Source organism: Silurus aristotelis, assembly GCF_946808225.1.
Source record: "Silurus aristotelis genome assembly, chromosome: 24".
Classification (NCBI taxonomy): Eukaryota; Metazoa; Chordata; class Actinopteri; order Siluriformes; family Siluridae; genus Silurus; species Silurus aristotelis.
The window spans coordinates 3,084,894-3,108,142 of record NC_139597.1 but is presented as its reverse complement, the minus strand read 5'-3'; the positions used below and the strand labels follow the sequence as shown (position 1 = coordinate 3,108,142).

General features: G+C 38.1%; 1 protein-coding gene and 1 long non-coding RNA gene across 3 annotated transcripts in view; one reads left to right on the top strand and one right to left on the bottom strand.

The window, feature by feature from the left end:
• adipor2 (adiponectin receptor 2) overlaps positions 1–23,017 on the bottom strand; it is a 33,023-nt gene extending 10,006 nt beyond the window's left edge. For both annotated transcript variants that reach the window (XM_083528029.1, XM_083528028.1), the window contains exons 1-2: positions 22,862–23,017; positions 13,412–13,673 (exon numbers count right to left, since the gene is read on the bottom strand). Coding sequence is in view for 1 of the 2 variants with exons in the window: in XM_083528028.1 (XP_083384154.1) it covers positions 13,412–13,453 (42 nt within the window). In the remaining variant the exon portion in view is untranslated. The remainder of the gene's footprint in view (positions 1–13,411; positions 13,674–22,861) is intronic.
• LOC310718940 lies at positions 13,635–14,835 on the top strand. The gene is made up of 2 exons (XR_014531323.1): positions 13,635–13,769; positions 13,933–14,835. It is a non-coding gene; the product is annotated as an uncharacterized lncRNA (long non-coding RNA).
• Positions 23,018–23,249: the final 232 nt, after the last annotated feature.

The window sequence follows — 23,249 nt, the reverse complement described above, 5'->3', positions numbered from 1 at the left end:
GACAAGAAAGAGAAAGAGGTGGCGTGAGTGAAAGTAGGTGTTGAAGAGGATGGGTTAATGAGGAGCGCTTAATCAGAGCAGGTTTTGCCTAAAGGCTGTGCAGCATCTCCGTAATCTGTGTTGACGTGGCTAAGCACAGAATGTACTTCCTCACACACACTGAATGTGTGGAATGTTAAAGTCCTCATTGGATAAAATTATCATTATTATATTTTACGTGCGGAACATATAAAAAAATCTGTGTTTCCTCAGGAACGTATTAAGTGGCGGACCAAAAGTTTGTTCAGTATCCACAGTATTTTGAGTGCATTATTATTATTATTATTATTAATAAACTTAAAAATATACACAACAATGCCAATGGTATAAAAAAGAAACTAGAGTTAGCGCAGTGTCACTGTGGCTACACACCGGAAATAACGTTTGTTTTGGTCATGCATGAAAACGCTAAAGAATCTATAGCGCTAGCATTAGCCGCTAACCAGCAAGTGGCTAGTGACTAATGCTGGCCTTATGGATTCTTTAGCGTTTAATGTCGACGATGGAAGGAATGAAGATATTTGTTAAAAGTATGCTGGAAAATTTTTTAACAATTAATAGATCATATCTTTAGAAAATGTAATATTAATATTAATATCTGTATTACCCAAATGGGGTCTAACAAATGTAAACTATTTAATTAAAGTTTTCCATTTATTTCAATTTTAATCAATTTACTAATATGATATAGTGTATTGCATTAATTTAACTGAATCCATTTTATTTGTATCAAATATTATAAAATATTATTTTACAAACCGGACTGTGAATTTTATGATCCGTTATACCCCCTATTCCCTACACAATTTCCCCTACTATTCCACAAAAGTAGTGTAGAATGCATGCACACTGTACAACAAAATACTTCTGCCAAGTCAAGTCACATCACACCACACATGACCCAATCCAGGATCATCTTCATTAACGTGTCACTGTTTTACTCAATGTGCTCATTTATCTCACAGCCTCACAGATGCAGTGACCTTGAAATTGTCCTGTGCTGAACCCACTGAAAACACTCAGTATTCCAGTCCCAGCACACGACCACACAGTCGACCAAACAGGTAATCTCAGATCCCACACACAAAGAGAGAGGAAAATGTCAAGGCATTACACGCTGCTTCGCTTGAACCACTCTCCTCTTTTGAGTGGACTCCTTACGGGAACGCTGCATCGCAACCCCGGGATTGTATCACGTCATCTAATTATATCCATGACAAGCCAATAAACAAAACACACACACACACACACACACACACACACACACACACACACAGGGAGACAACAAAGTGTTTTGATGCACCACTTAATGCTTTTAAATGCTTGAACACAAGTCCATAAATAGATCCGCTTGGAGCGAGCCTAAGAGCGTTCTATGAATAGTCTAGTGTGCAACGAGCAACATGATCTGTGGAAGATTTGTTAAGATTCAGAGGCTACCGAGTGGCGCAAATGTAGAGATAATTGATCAAGCTGTGAATTTTTGGAAAAGTCCTGCGTCTGTTAAATGCTTCTAACAGCAAAACACTTTAAAAACAATCAACATGGTGGTGGTAGTGCGATGCTATTGAGATGTGTTGAAGTTGGAACACAGGGAAAATAAGCCATTCTGAAGCACAAAAGTGAGTCCACTTCTTAAAGTCACAAAAGAAACTAAAGTTTTAAACTGGCTTAAACAAAAACGACTCGGCAGCCTCCTCTTTTTTTCTCCTAATTTACAGAAACTTCCACTGTTAACTAAATGTCCCCTAAATAAACAAACAAAAAAAAAAAAAAACCTCATTTGTGAATTTTTCTGTGAAAAAATCTTAACATTTTAGAGCATCGCCAAGTGAGTGATGATCAGATTAAAATAACAGGTTTCTTACTAGAGATGGTCGAGTTTCATCGAACTTCTCTGTGCACTGCAGCGATGCCATAACCATCAGTGGTCTGGACTTCACACAGACAAACAGGCCATTCTCTCATTGGGTGGAAAAGATCCTTTATATATATATATATATATATACTTTTCTCCTCCTTGTTGAGATTACAGGGTTTCTGTGAACACTGTGAGCTAATTAAAAGAGACTGTTACGGCACATATATATAAAATACTAAACGGTTACTGTTCCTGAAAAGAAGCGTTGACTAAACACTAAGATTAAGGCTGTAGGGTTACTTCTCAGAACGATTTTCATATACAAATATCTACTGGCACTAGGAGCTGATTCTTACATTCATTCCATAAGGAATGCATATTTTCCCAATTTTCCTATAACAGCATGTTCCCCCAAATCAAGCTTTTAAAAACCTACAGCTTTGACAACATCTTGTTCCAAAGTGCAAAAACTGGATTCTCTTTCGTAATTGTGTATGTATAACCATGATGGAGAGGCCTACAGTCCTAAATGAAAGTCACCAAGGTTTGAAGATACAATTCTAATTAAAAGTGATTCAAAAGTTCGTGCATGAACCTGAAAGAAAGTTCAGAATTGCAAAAGAAGGAGACTAAATAACCGCGTGTTATAGCTAATAAGAGATGCCGAGTATATTGTCACCCTGTATTGTGGTTCTCCGCATTGGTTGCCTGTCAGTCAATGGATCTGACCAGACTTCTTTATAAATGGACCAGTTTTATAATGCATGACTAACCCACTTCCCATGCCAGCCAACAATATAAAATAGTGTTGTGTATAACAATATAAAATAGTGTAGCCGTGTTTTTAAGTCTTTCTGCAGTCTGTTTAAAATGCATGTGTAAACTGGACATTGTGAAACCACATTCAAATTATAGGAGGATGGTAATACATGGGGTGAAGAGAAGCTCTAGACATTGCAGCATTCCTCTTCCACCGTGCTGTGGTACACACACACACGGGTACCGTATGGGCGTCTTTTTGACTGTGTTAGACAGACAGACCAATAATAACTGGGCACACTGTGGTATTTTGGAGAGGAACGAGCTAATGAAAGACGCTGAACTTTTAAAATAGAATAAAAAAGGAACTATATGTAGACCATTTAAGACTGTTTTGACTTTTCATGGGCATGGCTACATTAATAATGCTTCTAATGAGGAGTTTACCAGCAATTTACCAGCAAATACAGTAGATTTCCAATATAAATACAAAAATAGAAATAATTTGTTTTTTTTTATTAAAACTCAATAAAAGTGACAAAAGTTTTAAACCTGGAAAAAAATGCATTTGACAACAAATATTTATAAGATTTAGCATTTTATCAAATTAATTTTGGTATTTAATACTACTAAACATACACACATATGTGACAGTATCACAATAATCAAGTATCACAAAACCAATATTATATAGTCATATCACACAGCATTAATGATGATTGCAGTTTAAAACCTTTTCTTCCATTAGGTGTAGAAACTGCTCTAAAGGAATTTGGAAATAAAATATACAAATACATTCTCTTTTTATATATATTTGGTTTTTTAAGTGACAATTTCTCCTTGGCACACGTTTAGAAAGTAATAAGTTCTCCATCTAATTGGTCTGAAGGATATAAAATGATAATTTCACACACAGGCTCCAGTCTTATTTACTATTCACTAAACAAACATGACTCATCGTGACTGTCCTCAAGTTATCTTCCAAGCATGTTTACCACGTGTGAACAAAATGGGGAGTTTATCTGGTTACACATAGCAGAGGAACTGCAAACACACCTCTGTGGACTAAACACATGCCAAGTATGTGAAATAAAAAACATGTTATGAAGTGAATTGGGGTAAAATTATTATATGGTTTTGTGAAAATATGAATTAACATTTGTTAGCAAACACGATATATAAACAAAAGCTAGTATGTGCTTTTTAAAACATTCCACATTGAGTCCTTGTTTGCTCATATAATAACCTCCAGTCTTCTGGATTTTGGAGTGTGCTTGAGATGATTTGTGCTTATTCAGGTGTTTGTAATGTCAGGTACTGATGTAGGTGAGGTGATGTTCATCCTAAAGGTGTTCAATAGGGTTGAAGTTAGAGCTCTATACCACCAGATCTTCCAGTCCAACCCATGTAAATCATACCTTCATGGAGCTGGCTTTGTGCGCATGCTGGAACAGGTTTGGGTCTTGTAGTTCAAGTGATAGGAAAGTTTTATGCTACCGTATCCAAAGACATCCTATACAACTGCATACTTTTGTGGTAACAGTTTAGAAAGAATCACATTTGGCTTAAAAAAAATAAAAATTTAAGTAAAAAAGAAAAAAATTATAATAATATTGCTCCTTTGGTAAAATGTGTCATATGCACAAGATTACAGTCTCCAAATAAAAAAAAAAAATAAAAATAATAGCACAATCCAAGTAAATATGCATCAGTTACTAATGAGGATATAAACAGCAGTATGAAGTCTGAAACAACGTGAGACAATTTCACCTCTTTATGAACTGAGTATTGATTTATCGGACATGACGAATAACCTTCTCGGTAAAGAGACTGAGGAGATCTAAATAAGGGTCTGAATAACCATCCTGGCTTCTGATTCAAGTGCACTCAGGACTTACATTTGGACTTTAATGAGTGTCTACTACAAACACAGCCCATGCTGATGTTTAACCCTACGCTCAGGAGACAGCCGACTGGTCATTACAGACATCTATGCAAAACTGGGTAAAAGCCGCAATGATACTATGTACCAGTTTCGTGGTCAGATGTTACTCAAGATCACCACTCGCAACATTAGTAAACGAGAACAAAGTACAGGTCAGAGAAAACTCGACGCTGGCTCTGTTTTATCCCTTTACACACCACAGCTTGTGAAATGTGCACAAAGACATCACAGTCTTGCTTTTCACTTACAGTTTTTTCACACAAAACTGCATTCCCTCCATCCTGTCAAGTCCATTACAGATCCCAGTAAATCACTCGGCCTTAAAAAAAAAAAACGAGAATTATTTCTTCCTGACATGCAGCGAGCTGTCCCACTTCACAGACCATGCTTGAAACTGCAGCTTAAATGAAACGAAATTAGGTTTTGTTCAGCAAATCAATACACATGCACATAAACGGCAATCGAAATGGACGATTTGGGTGTTTTCCGACCTCAAAAGCATGACTCAGCTTTAATACTCGGGCCACATGATCGGCAAAGAAACTTCCCCGGGCTGGTTTGTCTGTGCAAGCAGCACCTTAACAGCTTTGTTTAATTTACACTTTGTGTTTGCTGACTAGACAAAATAATCCATATGGCCCAACATATGTTTCTCAAGAGTGTGAAAAGAAATTCAGCTATGTTCGCAGTATAAATATACACACGAATGCACCCCTCACATTTCAGGAACCATTTTTGTACATCTTCTCAAGGGACAATACTATAGAAATGAAAGTTGGATATATTTTAGAGTAGTCAGTGTGTCACACATGCTGGATACCATTTGAGCCAAACAAGTTTATCTTAGTCTCATCATAACACAGAACATGGTTCCAGTTAATCATGTTTTTGGACGGGTCATCCAAAAACCGTTTGTCTGCTTTCTCGTGAACCAGCTTCATAAGAAGCTTCCTTCTTGGTTGATGACCATGAAAACCGACTTGTTGCAGTGTTGCATCTGGTTTTCAGAAGAAAAGCAGCACGAGAACTCAACTTCTTAGATCGACCCTTTTGCGAGGTCTGTTCCGAGTAGCACCAAATTTTAACTGCTCAAATACAAAATACACACATTTGTATAGTCCTGTCAAGATGAAAAACACATTAACATGAGGCTTTGCATGATTACACGATGTACAGCTGTTATCACTTAGGGTGTACTCACTTTTGTTGCCAGTTATTTTGACAAAAATGGCGGTATGTTCAGTTATTTCCAGAGGACAGTAAATTTATACTGCTATTCAAGCTGCACATTGATTAAAATATATCCGAGTTTAATTTCTATAGTATCATCTCTTGAGAAGATAAACTAAAATGGTGTGTGTGTGTGTGTGTGTGTGTGTGTGTGTGTGTGTGTGCGCGCATATATATGGAATGCAACGCTGCTGATTGTTGTACCAGTACCATGCTCAGTTCCTGATATGAATATTTATTACCATGTAATTAATGCAAATTTTAATGCTAATAACCAAGCAATCTAAGACAGGATTCATCTAGAACTAATTCACGATTAATGATTCGAGTGTAACAATGACAAGAAAAATGTGTCAGTAAACAGGGTAGAAATGTGTTTCATCAGCATTCTATTAATTATAGAGTGTAATGGCACCTACATAAACCATAAAGTTTAAATATATGGAGCACATGCTGGTCACATGATGTAAAAAGTTGCCTCGTGATGCGCCACGTTAGTGTAGTGGATGGAATTGGTACTGCAATACATTAACACATAAATGATAAACAAAGCAGACGGCAAACTGTATTTCTATGAATATATAAAAAGGAGGAACTACAGCATTGTTCTTCGCTACAAGTCATCCGAATAAAGTGTTTAAACATTAAAAAGAGAGTAGTTTTTATAAACTAGGTTTTGTGTGAGAGAGAGAGAGAGAGAGAGAGAGATCGTATAAAAGTAAATACAGGGTGTTAAAACAGCAGAAACTATTTTTAATTCTAATGTTTTTCATTTCCGTACAGGTCTCAGTAGGACGGCACTGGTTTCCACATCCTACACAATTAGGAACCGTGTGTTTATGCTAGGTTTTTATCTGATGGACAGAAGGTCATTTAATAAACGAGATTGGAGGGCAGATTAAAATCACTCATTACAGATCATCCGCATCATCTATAAGCTACTTTTACACTGAAGTACACAGTGTACAGTCCATCAGCAAGAATACGACACTACTCTCGCTTCCGTGTGTGACTGGAAGCAGCAGAAAACAATCCATATGCTGTTTCCACAGAAGGAAATACTAGTGCATGCTAATCAGCAACGAACACAAGCCCTACTTCACTGTAAGCAGTGATATTTTTAAAGTCAGAATATTCCTCGTAGTGTAAATTAGCTCGAGAGGCTCGTTTCAAGTCAACGGCTTGGGCTATAACTATTCAAGCATTCTCACTATGTACACGCTACATGCGAGCAATGCCTCTTAAAAGCTGACCAGGTTCTTCTATTTGAAAACAATTTGATGATTTATGGATTTCATAAGAACAGGTAGATTTATTTGCATTCCTTCGATGTTTAAGCTTACCGGATTGGCGTAAAGAGGAAACTCTAACGTCTCAAATGTAAATAATTTACTAAAAGCATTTAAGGCAGAACCTTAATGTCGGAGCAATTCACTCAAAGTGTCCCTGAGGGGCCTGGGGAACTCGTAACCTGTGCACTGAAGTGTAAAATGGTCCTGTGCTGAATGAGCACTTGCGTACAGGGAAATGACAGACTCCTTTAAATACATTCATGAAAAGGCACGGGTCAGATATAGCCACGTTCACTGCCGTTCCAGGACATCTGGCGCCATTTTGTTCCTGACCTTCGGAAAGGCATGCCACTTGGCTGAGACACAGAGGCTAAGGACACTCTGTCCATGTGCCCATTAATAACCCTTTAACATTAATGATCCGTTAAATATACATGGCTGTTCCTCTTTGCTAAAGTTTTCTTTATTTATTTTTTATTAAATTTTTCCCAAGACATGTAATTTATAGGAACAGTATTACTTCCACATTTCTTTTACTAAACAATGACAATGGAATCTCCCGACCTTTTACCAACCGTCAACTAGAACAGAAACAGTAACTATACAAAAAAACCCTAATAACCAAGTAAGCACTATTTTGCTTTGATTTTGCTTTAACTGGCATATTTGAGTTTGCCTGATCTCATACACAACTCGTCTCCCCGTCATTTAGAATTCCTCAACACATTAAAGAAGACTTGTCCAGGTGGATTTAACGTACCTGAAAAACTCATTTCCAACTGTCCTTTAACGTTGCAAACTACAATAACTATCAGTGAGAATCTGATAAACTGCTGCTTATTAAAGACCTTTTATTTGAGCTAAAGTGTATGAGTGCAGTCAGTCGTCAGTATAAATAAACACTGATGTAGTCGGTATGTTATTTAATGAAATAATGAAAGCGAGTATACAGCACGGCATCACAGGAACACAAGATGTGAAGGGTTGAGGTCGATGCTCTATAGCAGGAGATCTTCCACTCCAACCCATGTAAAGCACATCTTTATGAACCTGGCTTTGTGCACAGGGACGTCATCATGCTGGAGCATTTTTGGGTAAACATTAACGCTGCTGCATCCGAAGACATCCTATACAATTGTTTGCCTCAATTATGTGTTAACACTTTGGGAATAAAACACAAGCAGCAGGAAGTCTCAATACTTGGCATGCTGAACTCACAAGTGTGCATACTTTAAAGGTTTCCTTTGGGCTTAAGAGGCTGAGGGGGGGAAATGGAGCAAATAAAGCACTTGTTCGAACCTTTAGGAAATAACATAAGACAGCACACTAGATTACTGCACTGCATCTATTTTCTCTACACATGTTCTCTATGTACTTCCATGTTGCTCGAGAACATCACTTCATCATGGTCTCGACTTACTCGATAACCCCTTACCGTCGTCCCTCACAGGAAAGAAGGTCTGAAAGTCGATTGTAAATCGGCCAGAATGTCGAGAACCATCAGCGGTTTTGCTCGTTCGATGAAGAAAACTCTATAGAGATTTATGGAGCTCTTAATTCACTGTTGTGTTAATACTTGCGTAATAAAACACAGCCGTGAGTCGACTTCACGTGCAGAGCGCATATTTCAGAGCCCTGTAGGCACTCAGCGTATGGAGCAGAGTGTAAAGGATGCACGAACTGCAGAATTGATTCTGATGACGGTGTTCGGTAAAAACCACAAGGCCAAAAATATCCATCTTGCTGAGTTTTGGTCTCAAGCAGGGACTTCACTGCCTTCCAGATTTCACTTCCTTTACTATTGTGTTCTCATTCAGGGTAAAAGTTACACGTATCGACATCTGCTTGGAGCGTGACATCGGTGTTACTGTATCAAAGGTTATAGTGGCTAAAGGCAATAATATTTGTCCACTATGTGCTATCTGTTCTCTTCACAAGGGTAGAATACACTTTTTATTTTAACTGATCGCTACCTGACAGTGTTCAGGAGTTAGAGGTTGATAATATAATAATAAAAAAATTGAAATAATCAATAATAATAATAATAATAATAATAATAATAATTCAAAAGCAGATAAAGGCTGTGTTATCATTTACCTATGCATGTATAACAGCATGTTCAAATTAATCATAGTTTTGATATATTATAATAATTTATGTTATAATAGTTTAACAAATTACTGTACATAATTGATCAAAAAAGAGCAATTTATACAGTGTATATAAATGTGGCAGCGGGCACGTGGACGAGCGCTGATTCGCGAGTTAAGGGCGGAGCCAGACGAGCAGTAAGAAGCACACCTGTAGCTGATGAGACCAATGTTTCAGGGTCCAGCAATGGCAATGAAAAGGAGGAAGACAAGAACTAAAATTGGGCTTTAAAACACTAAAAACACAGCTATATATCCATCTTCCGTTCGAAGTGTTCTGTATTTAATGTCGGCACTGTTACTTTTATCCCTTTCCCTTTCACCGAGTTCCTCAAAGCCACAACATGTTCCATGCGAGGTTTCTTGCGCAATCAAGAAGTGACCTTTAAACCAGTAAATCTTGACATCACACACACAGACAGACAGTCAGACGGTTTCACTCAGCGTGTACACTCAAGTGTAGATGTTTATATGAACTTTACTTTGTGCACTTTGAGACAGATTTAGTTCCCTTTGGGAGGGATTTCAGAGTCTTTAAACTAATCTCAGCTATACGATTAAACAATTCGATATTCAAACAGACTCAAAGATCACGGCCGTTCTGTTTTAGGAAGGTGAGGTGTTTTTACTGTCTCAGTCTAATCAGCCTGGTTGCTCTAATAAACTACATTCCTGAATCATGATTTACACGACAGGAAATCTGCTTTAAACTTAAATGAAGGTTAAGTGCTTTTTCTCAAAAGGACCACGTGTCCAAGCATCATCATATCGTTAATGTCTATATGCTGAATTTTATCAAACTAACAAAAAAGCATGAGAACAAATGAGGAACGGACTCGGGCCTGAAATTAGTTTTAAATTCGGAACATTTACAGTCAGTACACAAACACCATCGAGGAGTCCAAATCAACATGGCAACCACGTGAACCTGCCAGAAAGATCTACACACGCGTCTGGCTCAAGAAGACAAAAAGAACCGAAGCGACTGCTTGTTTTGCTCTGATGGAGCGATTGAGTCTCTTGCATATTGAGAGGCTTTTACACGTAACACGTTTCCAGTCAGTGATAAATGCGTGGCTGATGCAAATGCCAGCTGAACCACAGACCTGCATGTAAATGAGAACACACAAAGAAAAAAAAAAATTATTTACCTGTAGCATTAAACAGAAGTCATTCACTACAGAAACGACTCAACACTTAGAAGGTGACGTGACTGCAATTCTTTGAAAATTATTATTTTTTTTTTTTTTTAATGTTGCAATAACGAAGTTAACCTACAGCCTACAAATCTATAATAATCAGATCCATCTGTTTATAGCTCTGTAAACAGAAATAGAGTAAAGCGGGGTCATTCTTCTCTGTAAGAGCAGACGTGGCTGTCGGTTTTCATTCCGGGGAGACGCCACACCTGATTCTGCTTGCTTAATTAGTTGACCTGGACCTTCAACTGAGTCTCAGGTGTGGCTCCTGAGTTCTTAGAATGAAAACCTGTAGCCACACCTGGCTTTTTTTGTGCATAAGACTTCAATGTTAAAGTAAACAGGCTAAACTGTGAATAAAAGGATAACTGGTTTATAAGAACACCTGGAGAAGGCGTTGCTTAAGCTGGCATGCTGAACTCAGAAGTGAAAACTCGTAATTACACCAGTATCAGGAAATAACAGTGAAGGATATTGTCAGTGTTATAGATTTAAATGTGCTTTAGGTAATATTAGTAGGGGTTTGAGGATATATCACATTTCCAAGCAGCAAATACAAGTTTTCTTTTTTTTGTAGTCAGAGTAACAAGCCACAGCATGACATTAGCTATCTGGCACACTCACAAGCTTGATGTTATGGCAACCTCGAAGATAGAATACTACATAATTCAACTTTAGCATACAATTAGATCTACATTTAATTTGCCAATTTGTTAAATGGCTCAGTCGAGAAGGAATTCAGCATGAAAAATATATTTGGATGAAACAGAGCTTCAGGTTCACAAAAGTCCCAACTATATATGTGTTTGAAAAGAACTCAACATTTCCACAACTCAATGGCTCTTACTGTTCTTGTTCCAAACCGGAAAATAACTTTCCATCACTACTTAAGGGGGGGAAAAAAAATAAAAATAAAAAGAGCTAATCAGACTCTCTCTCACCATGGAGATTTACTGCTTAAAATCCTAGAAGGAAATTGCCTTGTCATTTTTTTTTTTCTTTCTTTCAAAACACACACAAAGCTCTCGGTAGACCTGCTCCTAGAAGAACAGGAACACCAGCTCACTGAGGCGAGATCATGAGAAACATTTACACACAAACTCAGATGTTTTGCTGGATACTTAGAACATCAGAACTCATGGTGACATAGCTCTAGTACCTTCTGTTTAGGCTTGTACTTGAACAAGCTCAGCCTGCTTCACAGCATGCCTTAATAAGCAGGAAGGACGGGTTTGGCAGTTTGTTACTGAGAATTTCACAAAGCTGCGACAGTATGTAATGTCCTGCTGGGCGCGAGCCACGAATATGTCAAATGTGAGAGAAGTCCTATAAACACTTCAAGCATTCTGAAGGACAAAGATCCTTTTAATGCATCTTGAAGAGGACTTTGTCTAAATAAAGTTTTATTTTGAACCAAATATGAACTGCAAGTCCCAGGAAACTCTACATGGCATCGAAATAAAGTCCTTCAATTCGACTTATTTGACTTCATGATTGTTCCCAAACAGAAATTCACTAGCATTTTATTTACTTATAATTTATAATCCTGATAACTTCCAATACCCTAAACATCCAGGTTCAAAATGACCACAACATGTTCATGCAAATGCTCAATCAATAAGGTCTTTGTTTGTTCGGTAAGCTTCACACCCATGCGTTTATCGCATGAACAACAAAACCTCCTGTTCTTGATTTTTTGTTGTTGTTGTCACATTTTTGCCAAAATAAATAAATAAATAAATAAATAAATAAATAGAATAGAGAAACTTTCTGGGAACTTTCTGGGGAATTTTGGAAATGTTTAAGAATTTATGGGAATTAATAAAAAAATCTGGAAAATGTATATAGACTATCATACACCAACATAAATATAAACATTTTGTTTTAAGCTAAAATGCATGCAAACTGATAGAGATTTAAAAATTTTGACTTTTGATTGTTTTAATTGTTAGTATAATTTTAAGCCTACACACAGTACAAGTACGGTTTTAAACAAATTTATTTAATATTCATGTAATTTTTAGGTGAATACTCACCAAGATTTTCCGACATTATTTTGCATACAGGATTAAAGAAATGTGTGTTATGCTATGAAGGAAAGCACGGTGCATATACCGAACTCTCCGAGCAAGATCTCAGTACAAGCTGGTTTCCATGTGTAATTTTTTTTCAGATCATGCAGAAATGGAAAGAAAGGAAAGAAAAAGCAGGGGATGGTAAACAGGTGAACCGAGAAAGCTATACAGTGAGACCAGGTCTGTACCATGGTGACCAGACGCACTTTGCAAACAAGCCCCATCCAGCACCTGTTACTGAACACTGCGGCCTGTTTAAAGTTTCATCACCTTGCTCAGGTTTCTGATTATCTATCACTACTCTGAGAGTCAGTAAAGCATCTGCCCTTCTAACCTACTGGGATAGATTTACACCTGCCCCACTCTGACCTACTTCATTGGTTAAGCTGGTGAATACAGCTGCATGCTATGCTGCATAATGTGTGGTTATAGGAAATGATGTAATGGTGTGTTACTGCCAGACACGATGCTGCGTTATGTTAACGTTATCATCCCAGTGTGAATTGTTCTACACAAACACTGTTTTATTCCTCTTTATTCCATAAACTTTTGTTCATGACACAACCTGAACTCATGTCACACCTTATAATCTGAATATAATTACATTTATGATCATGAAACATTCACTGAAAAGTGGGCGAAATGATAAATACATCACCCACTTTGCCTATTTCCTGCTTAACTGCCTAATAAATACCCCCCCCCCCCCCCCCCACACACACACACACACACACACACACACACACACACACACACACACACGCGAATGGACTTTGTGAAACTTGATTGTGAAAACACTACACTGAGGTTAAATCAGTTGATATGTTGCAGTAGAGTGATAGTGTGATGATGTCCCCTCACCCCGTTATGTGTACATTCTGATTCTGATTTGGCCGGGCTCATGGCGTCCGGGCTGTCTGAGGTGGAGTCGTAGTTTCTGGCGCTGTCAGTGTTGCAAACTCTGTGTCTCAGGACAAATGCTGGGCATTCGCCCTCCTTTCCCAACTCTGCTCCGTCCAGCTTGTCTCCTAGAGTTTTCCCGCTGTCTCAACACCAGGATGATTGTGTCCAGGCTGTCGTCCCTCGATCCTGTTGCGCCACGTGGGTCGGGGTATCGAAGAACCTGAGAAATGAAATCAAGAGACGATGAGAAAAGTAAATAGGCATCATAAAGGTGGATGCTCAATCAATATCTAGAGAAGTGAAGATGCATTTGACAGTTGTCAAATAAACAATTACACAACTAGCACTCAAAACATACTTAAAATGCTGTGAAGTGACCTAAAGACAGAGAGGGGCTTAATTATTGGGACGCCTACTCAGCTTTTTAATAATGAAACGAACTGGTACTAAAAAGGAAAAAGCATGCGTTACACTGATAGAAGATCGTCTGGCTCCTGGATATCGGCAAAAAAGTTCCACAGACAACCACATTTCCTTATTTACACAGATGGCACTACAACTTATTACAGATCTTTTCTTATCTTATAATAATCAGAGGACTTTACCAAATCGATCACTTCACGCAGCATCTATGGTGTATCAAGGGTCCCAGATGCTTGCGCGCTGCAGGAACCCGGTAGTGCTCCTCTGAACTCGAGGCGCCAAATCAACAACCCAGACAATAACAAAGTACGCTACTGAGGATACATCAGAGAGATAAATTCCAGCGACAAAAGACAAGCGAATGCCGTGGGGAATAGCAGGAAGGCATATCTAAATCCAAACAGATGGTGTCGTTGACAGAACCGAGAAGAACTACTCCCAAAACACTACCACGACGAATGCTGGAGAACTGAAAACAAGAATAGAAAAGGCCATGTGCAATCTAGGAAACGTAAGGACTTCATGCAGTCGAGCAGCTGATCCGACACAACTTCGAAGAGAAGACAGACAACATGAGTCTTTCTAAACAAAACAATAAATAGAAGGCCATAAGCAAACCATTTTTATTTTTTTTATAAATGTTTGCATTGTGGTAGAACTGAATGTCCTGCTACAGTACACACAGAACTGTTTAAAAAGAGAAGGTTAATCCATGTCTCGGTGTGATAAAGATTACGTTTGAAGCCACTGGTCTGCCAAGTTTTATGCCCCCCTGCTGCCAACCTTGTGCCATGGCAATCGCTTAATGCAAAGCCTTTCATGTGGCCATTTGAGGTAAAGTGTCTCTAACACTCTGACTCAAGTTCAAGGGCTGAGGGGTTACTCAATCCAAAATCCTGGATTAGCACTTTCTTCAAATTAATGAGCAAGTCCACTTTGCCTTGCCATAAAAAAAGAAACACATTTCCCTTGGAGGAAGTGGTTGTTGAATTAGTGCTCATTTTGCACTTGTAATTGATGCAATACTTTGTATAGCCACAGCTGCAAGAGTGTCTGGCTGTTTCCATCGATCTCGATCATAATTTACTGTCATTCAAAAACTCAAAAGCAGACCACAGCTGCAGGCTAAAAATAAATAAATAAATAAAGGTTTGGCCTATGCGTAAATTCTTAATGGCTCTTGCGCTAGCCAGCAAAAGAACCGCGACAAGAACACTTTTTATCAAGTGCACTCGACAAGCTAGATCTGCAATCGTAGACGAGGTTAACCGGTACTGATCAAACACGTAACTCATGGGGAAATCCGGTGGAAAGTTGTTCTACAGATAGGTCACAGATAGTGATGCAACCATGAGTGAAAATTCATAAGCCTAATACTATTCCATTCAAGGGGATTTAGCACCAATAGCATTTTATGCAAGACTGAAGCACAGGGTTTAGAGCTAATTATCAGTGGGGAACAAACAGTAAAGCTAGCCATCCCCAAGACACCATAATTGGCTCAGCTCTGGATGGAAAACTCTCTGGCAGTACTTTCTCTTGTGTCATTTCGTGAGGCCAGTTAGCACATCTGAGTGTTATTTTGGAAAAATTACACACGTCTCAACCCTGAGTGGTAAGTCATAATGGATGAGAAATAACTAGCAGGTCGAATGGGAATTTAAAAAATGGCTGATATATATGTAAGTAATAATTAATTTTATAGCTAGGTTATGAAAGAAATTGTGTACATTGTATATGATCCTCTGCTCCATTTTCAACCAATGATTTATTTTAAATTTAAGCCTTTTCCCCTAAAAAAAAATATTTGTTTAGGCTTTAACATCATATTAGCAACAGAGTTATTTCCCCACAAATATACATATATATATAAAACAAAATTGACCTGAATGCCATTAAGTGTATTAACAGTCATGCTTTCAGTCATTATTGCATGAGATCTGAGAAATCCCATTAATTCTTTACTGACTAAACAAACTGGTCATGTCTCATCAAATCACATATAATAATATTTTCGTTATTTCGATGTACAGTTTTGAAAACCTCTCCAGTAGCCTTTAAACTGAAAGTTTAGTTGTGAGTATAGGTCCTAGAAACTTTCTAGCTGAATAATTACATTTAAAAGTAGACACAGTTATGGTTTGAGACACAGCTCATGACATCATAAAAAAACAAACAAGCAAAAAAAACACAACAAGAGTGGATAGCTTTAAAGTAAAAACTGAGCTTGTCAGTGCATTTGACATCACCAGATGGATAGGGATCTGAAGTACCTAGTACAGGACAATGCTTTAAATCCTCCAGATATACATAATCGAGTACGTGAAAGATGGCGTTTGCATTGCCTCTGCTTCTGAAGTCATGAGTCAAGTATAAACTTGAGCACAAGAGGGTCTGTACATATTTACACTATTAAATGGGCCATGACACTCGTCCCTCTGAATATTACTACCAAATACTAAACAACTTTTCTCTCTCTTTGATGGTTCTCATGTTTTGACTCCTTGGGCTCTTGCTATAGACACCAAAGTGAACTGATTGCACCTTTCCGTAAACATGAGAAGCCCAAACAGGGCCAATTAGAAAGTAAAGAGAGTGAAGTGGAAATGTGTGTGTTTGTATATGCAGCTGAATAAGTGATCATCAAGTGCCAAGAAGTAGCCTTGACACTTGACCTTTGGTGCAGTTCGAGGAACTCTCTAATGGCTGAAGGAAACGGAGTTACGAATTGATAGCTTGCTGACAGAAAACAAAACGTGCAGATGCAAATGAAAAACTCGCTCTTTGCAAATACACGACTGCTAAAAAAAAAAAAAAAAAAAAAAAAGGCAGAAAATTCATAAAAGAGCTACATAAAACAATAGGGTTTTCTGAGATAACTCCATGTGACTGTGATTCACAGAATAATGTTTTACCTGAACAGTACAACAGATATTTCCAAAAATCGCGTTATGGTTGCGTTCGAAGTGTTTGATGCGACTTAATAAAGATTAATTGACACCTTAGTGTCTAATCAGCAATTAAGATTAAAACAAATGGGTTTATTGTGTTGAGAAAATCCCAGCGAAATCCTTTGTGTGACTGAACGTCACTGGTGCAAGCGAACGACGTCTCGATGGCAAAACACCAGACTTTTTTTTCCACGTGGTGGAAAGAAGAAAAAAAAAAAAAACAGGCAGGAAAGAGGAGGGGTGGGGTTGGGAGGGTAGGGGAGGTCCGAAGAGAACAAAACCAGCAAACCGAAGGGGGATGAGCGAGTCCAAACAAAGACAGGTCTTGGAGCTTTTGCATGGCGTATGACTTTCGGACACACAGAGTGATCCGTTCTAAAGGGCTTTTTTGTCTTTCGTCTCTTGGTCATAAGACCAGGCTGTAATAGCTGACGGCACTCCACTGACAGACAGGGAGCGCAAGAAAAGCAGGTTCTGAAATATGCACAGGAGTGAAATATGAAACTGAAGGGGGTGCCGGTTACAGTGGCGAGAGCGGGGTTGCAAAAGAGCTGTTTGCAATAGAGTCGGAGCCACACAGGCTGGAGTTTTTATGGCCTACTCGACACCTCGTGCATGCTGCATTGTTGTGAAAATGTACAGAGAGAGGGCGGGAAACAGAGAGAGAAACTGAAATCGAATTAATATAATCGAATCTGTCGTCTAAATTATTTGCAACGGCGCAGTACATTAAGTCGAGGTTATACATTTTAAAAATCATCGGTATCGTTCCTTACACGTCCATGGAACACATTGAGGGGAAAAAAATATAAATGGAAGCCCCATGTAATTCCTTTGTTAGCAAACAAACTAAAATAAATAAAAAATACTTGTATAAAATATAAAGCATTGTGCTGCAGTGGGAAGCTCTGCTGATTTAATGTCACTTGGTAAACTTATTGTTGAGGAGACCAGTCCTTAGGTTACAAGTGGGATATTGCATTACATTGCTTACATTTATGGCTTTATAGAGTGACATTTATCTCATCTATATAACCAAGCGGTCAAGGGCCTTGCTCAGGGTCCACTAGTGGCAGCTTGGTAGTGCTGAGATTTGAATTAAGATCACACCTTCTGATCAGTAATCCAATGTCTTACAAGTACGGATCATTGCTGCAGATCTGAACCTGTTTGTGACTTTAATATACAAGTCGGTGACCACGATGGTCTATTTTCGCAGCACCATGTAATTCTATGCTAGCTAGACGTCAATGGTATGTCAAATGCTTAATGTCAGTGGTATTCTCTCACAAACAGACATGATAAACACGAACGGAATAAGCTTTTAAACAAAAAGGAACATTTAATCAAAATCATTGGAGAAATCTGTGTAGACGAATTGCATACACGGTTTATATTACAGCAGTGCGCAGTGTGTTTTTGGGTTTCGATCCTGAATACATGTTCGTTTGCAGGTCGTTTGCGGCTTCATAAGAACTAGTAATAGACGAGTTACGAAAAGCTCTCGATTTGCTTTCACTGTAATTCACGAAGCGTTCGCAGGAAACCCTGGATGTCTGCTTCGACTTCTGTCTTTTTCAGTTTCTATTCCTTCTTTTAGAAATGTGAAATCACTGCGATCAAATCTGTAATGCGGTGAAACATTTTCCCCGCTGCAAATCTTTTTTTTTTTTTTTTTACATCATGAGCCAAAAGAAAACAAAAACAACAAAACCCCCGAACACTACAAAGTCAATTTTGAAGCAGTTATATTAGGCCTGACGTGGGTAACGGACTCCTTACAAGGAAAAGTATACAATTTCAAAAATCAAAACCTTTCAATAAATGTCATTTTCATATGAATAGATTTGAGCAGCTGGAATAATTTTAACATGAAATAATTTTTTTTTTTTTTTTTTTTAATTGCACAGATTCTTTTTCTCCGGTCAGTGTAAATTATTTTTTACGTTTTTTTTTTCTCTGAATAAAATGTATTAAACCTGTATACACACTGTAAGGATCGTGTCATATTACACTGGTTTACGCACACATGCAGCAGTACCACAATAAGGTTAACTCGCCCTTCACTCCCGTTTCGCGAATACCGACATCATGTGGTGGTCAAATGCTTCATTTGCTCTGACGCATGTCCAACACACACACACACACACACACACACACACACACACACACACACACACACACACACACACACACACACACACACACACACACACACACACACACACACACACACGTTCCTGACCAAGGTCAAATGAGCCCTTTACCACTAACAAACTATGGACCAGCATCAGCCTTCCAATACACAACACCACCACCACGGCATGGGACACCGAACGGCCATCTCCTTGACGACGCAACGACATCTTATAGAATTATGGGATGGAAGGCACTGCGCTGTCAGGCGACCGTAAAAAGAACAGAGAAGCTGCGTCTCCTCGTGCTGTAGTTGAGATTTCAGGAATTTCTGCTGCAATGAGAGTGTTGAGATATTTCTTTAATGACCTGACCGTCTGTTTGTTTATCACAATACTGTTCTCTGCATCAATAATACATACTGATGTGCGTATGTGTCTCTGTGTATATCAACACAGTATATTTATCCCTTGTCCATTTTAAACTAAACCACAAGAGGACTATGAAGGCAATAAGGCACCAAAAAAAAAAAAGCATTACTGCATAACATTTGTACATAATATTTCAGTTTATACCCAGAGTGCAGCCTTGTTGATTGGAAAGAAAAAAAAAAAAAACACTAGCACTACACAGGCAATACTTTAAAACAAATAGCCTGGCTCAAAGGTATATGTAAACATCCAATTAGTGTTATTTAAATGCAGGTGATACTAATGACCTGGATATATGGAGCACTGTGTTAAAGGAGCGTTATTAAAGACTGGTCTGATCGTTTTGCTATAAAAAGGCACATTGTGAAATGTTTAACACTGCAACAATCTGCTGAAATAGTTTTTACCTATATTTAAAAAAATAAATGTAGGCAGAATGTCCATGTGACTATTCAGATCTTGTTAGAGCAGCTATTAAACACCAATCATTCAGCATCCTCTTTATTCTCTCTCAAGTTAATAATATTATATTTAAAATAAATATAATTACAACTAGGCCTCCAACTGTTATGAAGCACTGGCACAAGACTCACACAATCATTAAAAGCCTCTTTTCAAACATCTCCATATCAAATAATACACTTTTTTTGTTTTTTTGAATTACATATATAGTAGAAATTGATTTGCAGTTATAGAAATACAACAACACATCAACACAGTCTTGACCAATCAGAATCAAGAACACACAAAACCAACTCTGCACTTTGGAATAAATAACGTTTATAAACCGCAGACTGACATTTTATTCAGTTCAGACACAGGAACTCCGTCATTCTAAACTAGGCACTTCATAATAATCACTTATTTCCTAAGCTTTGATCACTGTATCTCCGTGTAAGGACACGATAAACACAGATCACACGTGACCCTGACTGAGAACGCTAATCCACGTTAAGAAAACACACAAGCATCTTGAACGAGCGTATAGAGAGAAGACGTCATGAAGCGTCTCCGGGTTAAGATGCTTAGAGACTTTCATAAATCTTTCTTCGCAGGTTGGGTTGCTCGCATCGATCACGAACGTGTCAGGGAGCGTTACACTTGAAGTACTTTTCTTCTTTTAATAAAAAAAATCTACAACATACTCCAAATGGAGAGAAAGTACTGTACATTTTAGGGGTTTTTTTGGAATCACGTGTAAAATAATACAATCAAAAGCTGCTCAGTTTTAGAATGTGGAGGAGTTGAATGTTCAGACCTCTGATTGATGATGTATTCTACCTATAAGAGAGCTCAGGACTATAATGATGTAACCTTGATAACTAGGTATCTTTATCGGAAAAGTTTATACGATTGATATTTTGTGACAGACATTTTATTTCTTCTCTCAAACAATGAGTATATCAAATACTAATTACTGTATCATTGCAATATTACTTTCAGATATTTATCATGGAGTCAAATTGTGTTAGAGAGATATATATATATATATATAAATATATAAAAAAAATAAATAAAAAAAAAAGCACTTTTAAATCATAAACCTCCCCGCAAACGAGACCGCAGTCCTCAGCATTTCATTTTCTCTGCACGCCTGACCTTCACATTTGTAAATCCATATCTAATAAATATTTCTGCAGACTTGCATGTTAGTTTTCAGAGCATTACAAGGAATGGCGGAAGATAGAAAAGGACTTTCGCCTATCTTTGTTGACTTCTACACTAGTCTGAATGTGGAAAGAATGAAGTGTGCTTAATTTAAGTGTGTTTTGCATTTTTCAAAGCAGCAGCACACAAAACATGTCTTTATAGTTAGAGCAAATTAAGTGAATTGAAAATTACGTGAATAAAATAATAAATAAAGACGGTTCCCACAAAACCCCAGTTGTAAATTAAGCAACTTTTTTTTTACAATTAAAACTTTTCTCAAGTGTTTCCCCTCATCATCCAGATATAACCGGTCCAAGAGCAACCTTGCTGATGAAAAAGAGAGGAAGCAACACTAGAAAAAAATCACATGTAACTATGAGCTCATATATTTAGAAGAGGGTCTTGTATTCTTTTTTCTTTAAGTCTGTTTCGCTGCGCTGTAAAGCAGCAGTTCGAGAAGATGCATTTGGCTGTCTATGTGTATCAGAGAAATCATTGATGACCTGAACAATGATGGAAGCACAATAAATGGACATTCAAAGCCACCCGAGAATTTTTCCTCACCAATTATGACAATTTATGGCACTGAAACTAATACCTTTAATCTATTCAATTCTGTAAAGCTGGTCCACTGTTAAAAGCACTGTATAAATACAAATAAATTGAAATCGCGGTTAGAAAATTCGAGAGAAAGCGAGTGGAAAATTTCAAGCAATTAACTCATCAGTAAGTAATGTGTCAACAACAAAACTGACAAATAAATCAATAAACAATACAGTGCTATAAATGTCGATATCGAATGTCAGGTGCGTCTTTGTTTAACAGTAGTTTAAGGTCTCAGGGTCTCAGAAACGAAGATCAGAACGATCAGACAAACTGACTCGGAGATGATGCCATGACTATGAGATGAGAGGTATCCGAAGGAGATGCTGAGGAACCGTATTGTTTTTCATAAAACCTCTCGAGAACCTCGTGATACCTGTAATATTTCGATCCGAGAGAGTTCTACAAACTTGGAAGGAAAAAAAAGTTCCACGAACAGTGATGTGTTGCAATGATTATTGAAATTATAAGACAGGAAATGAAACAGATTGAAGTGTAAATAATAGGCAACAGAGTTTTCTCTATAGGGTGTCAGAAAAACAGCTGGTGCTGAGCTGACAGGATCAAGGTGGTGCTGGTGATGGTGGTGGTTAAGAGCAGCATGGAGACAAAGAGCAGGTTGTTTACTCTGAGAATGAATCTCAAATGAATTCAAGGTTCTTCTCTTTATTTTCACCTCAGACCTGCTCCACTTCCAGCACAACAACGTGATGCGAGACCGCTTGTTTACAATACAGCTAGCTTAGCTTCATTTAGCTTTGCCCTCTGACAGGCTTTCAACATGGCCAGCCATATGTTTCTGTTTCTCCACAACATGTTTTCTGTTCCCTTTTTTTTTTTTATTCTATTTTTTTATTTACAATAAAAACGTTTTCTATTTGTATAAATCAGGCTTGTTGTATTCAAGGGAAATACAAGCACGTTTAGGCATTATGCTAAGTCTGACAGACAAATAAACAGCAGCTTTTAGATACTCCAGCATGTAGGTTTCTGGACACTATTGAGCGAAAGGGTTTATAGTTATAACTTTTAGGTTAAATTGGAAATAAAACATTTTAGCTAGCTAGCATGGAAGGTTTCAAACAGAAAGGCCAAGTGCACGAGCTCTACGGACAAAAAAAAGTACCGTTAGGAAACTGGTTACAACTGGTTTTCGGCTCCGTGTCACTTCATAAAATGTGTACAATATAAAAAAAAAAAAAAAAAAGTTTTACCTCCAAACAATGTGGTTTACAGCCGTCCGTCAGGCGTGTTATTAAATGCCACAGAGTTGCCACAACCCGCGGCTCCGGAGCACCTACGCAGATCCTCCGCTGACTGCGTGTGTGAGCGAAGCGCCTCGAACTGGCCGTATTTCCTCGAAACCGGAGCCCGACGTCGTGACGCACCTCGCGTGAGCGCCTCACATCCAATCAGAGAGCGCCTATTGTGCACCGCGGACCAATGGCGAGCCCCGGAACCGAAATGTATTCTGGGAAACGTAGTCCCCACCGCTATCAACGCTATCACAAAGGTTGTCTGTCATCTATTAGCATAGTATTCAGCGAGGGTTTAATTAGGAGAATTTAAGTTTGTTCTTTTTTTGACATTTTAGCATTCATA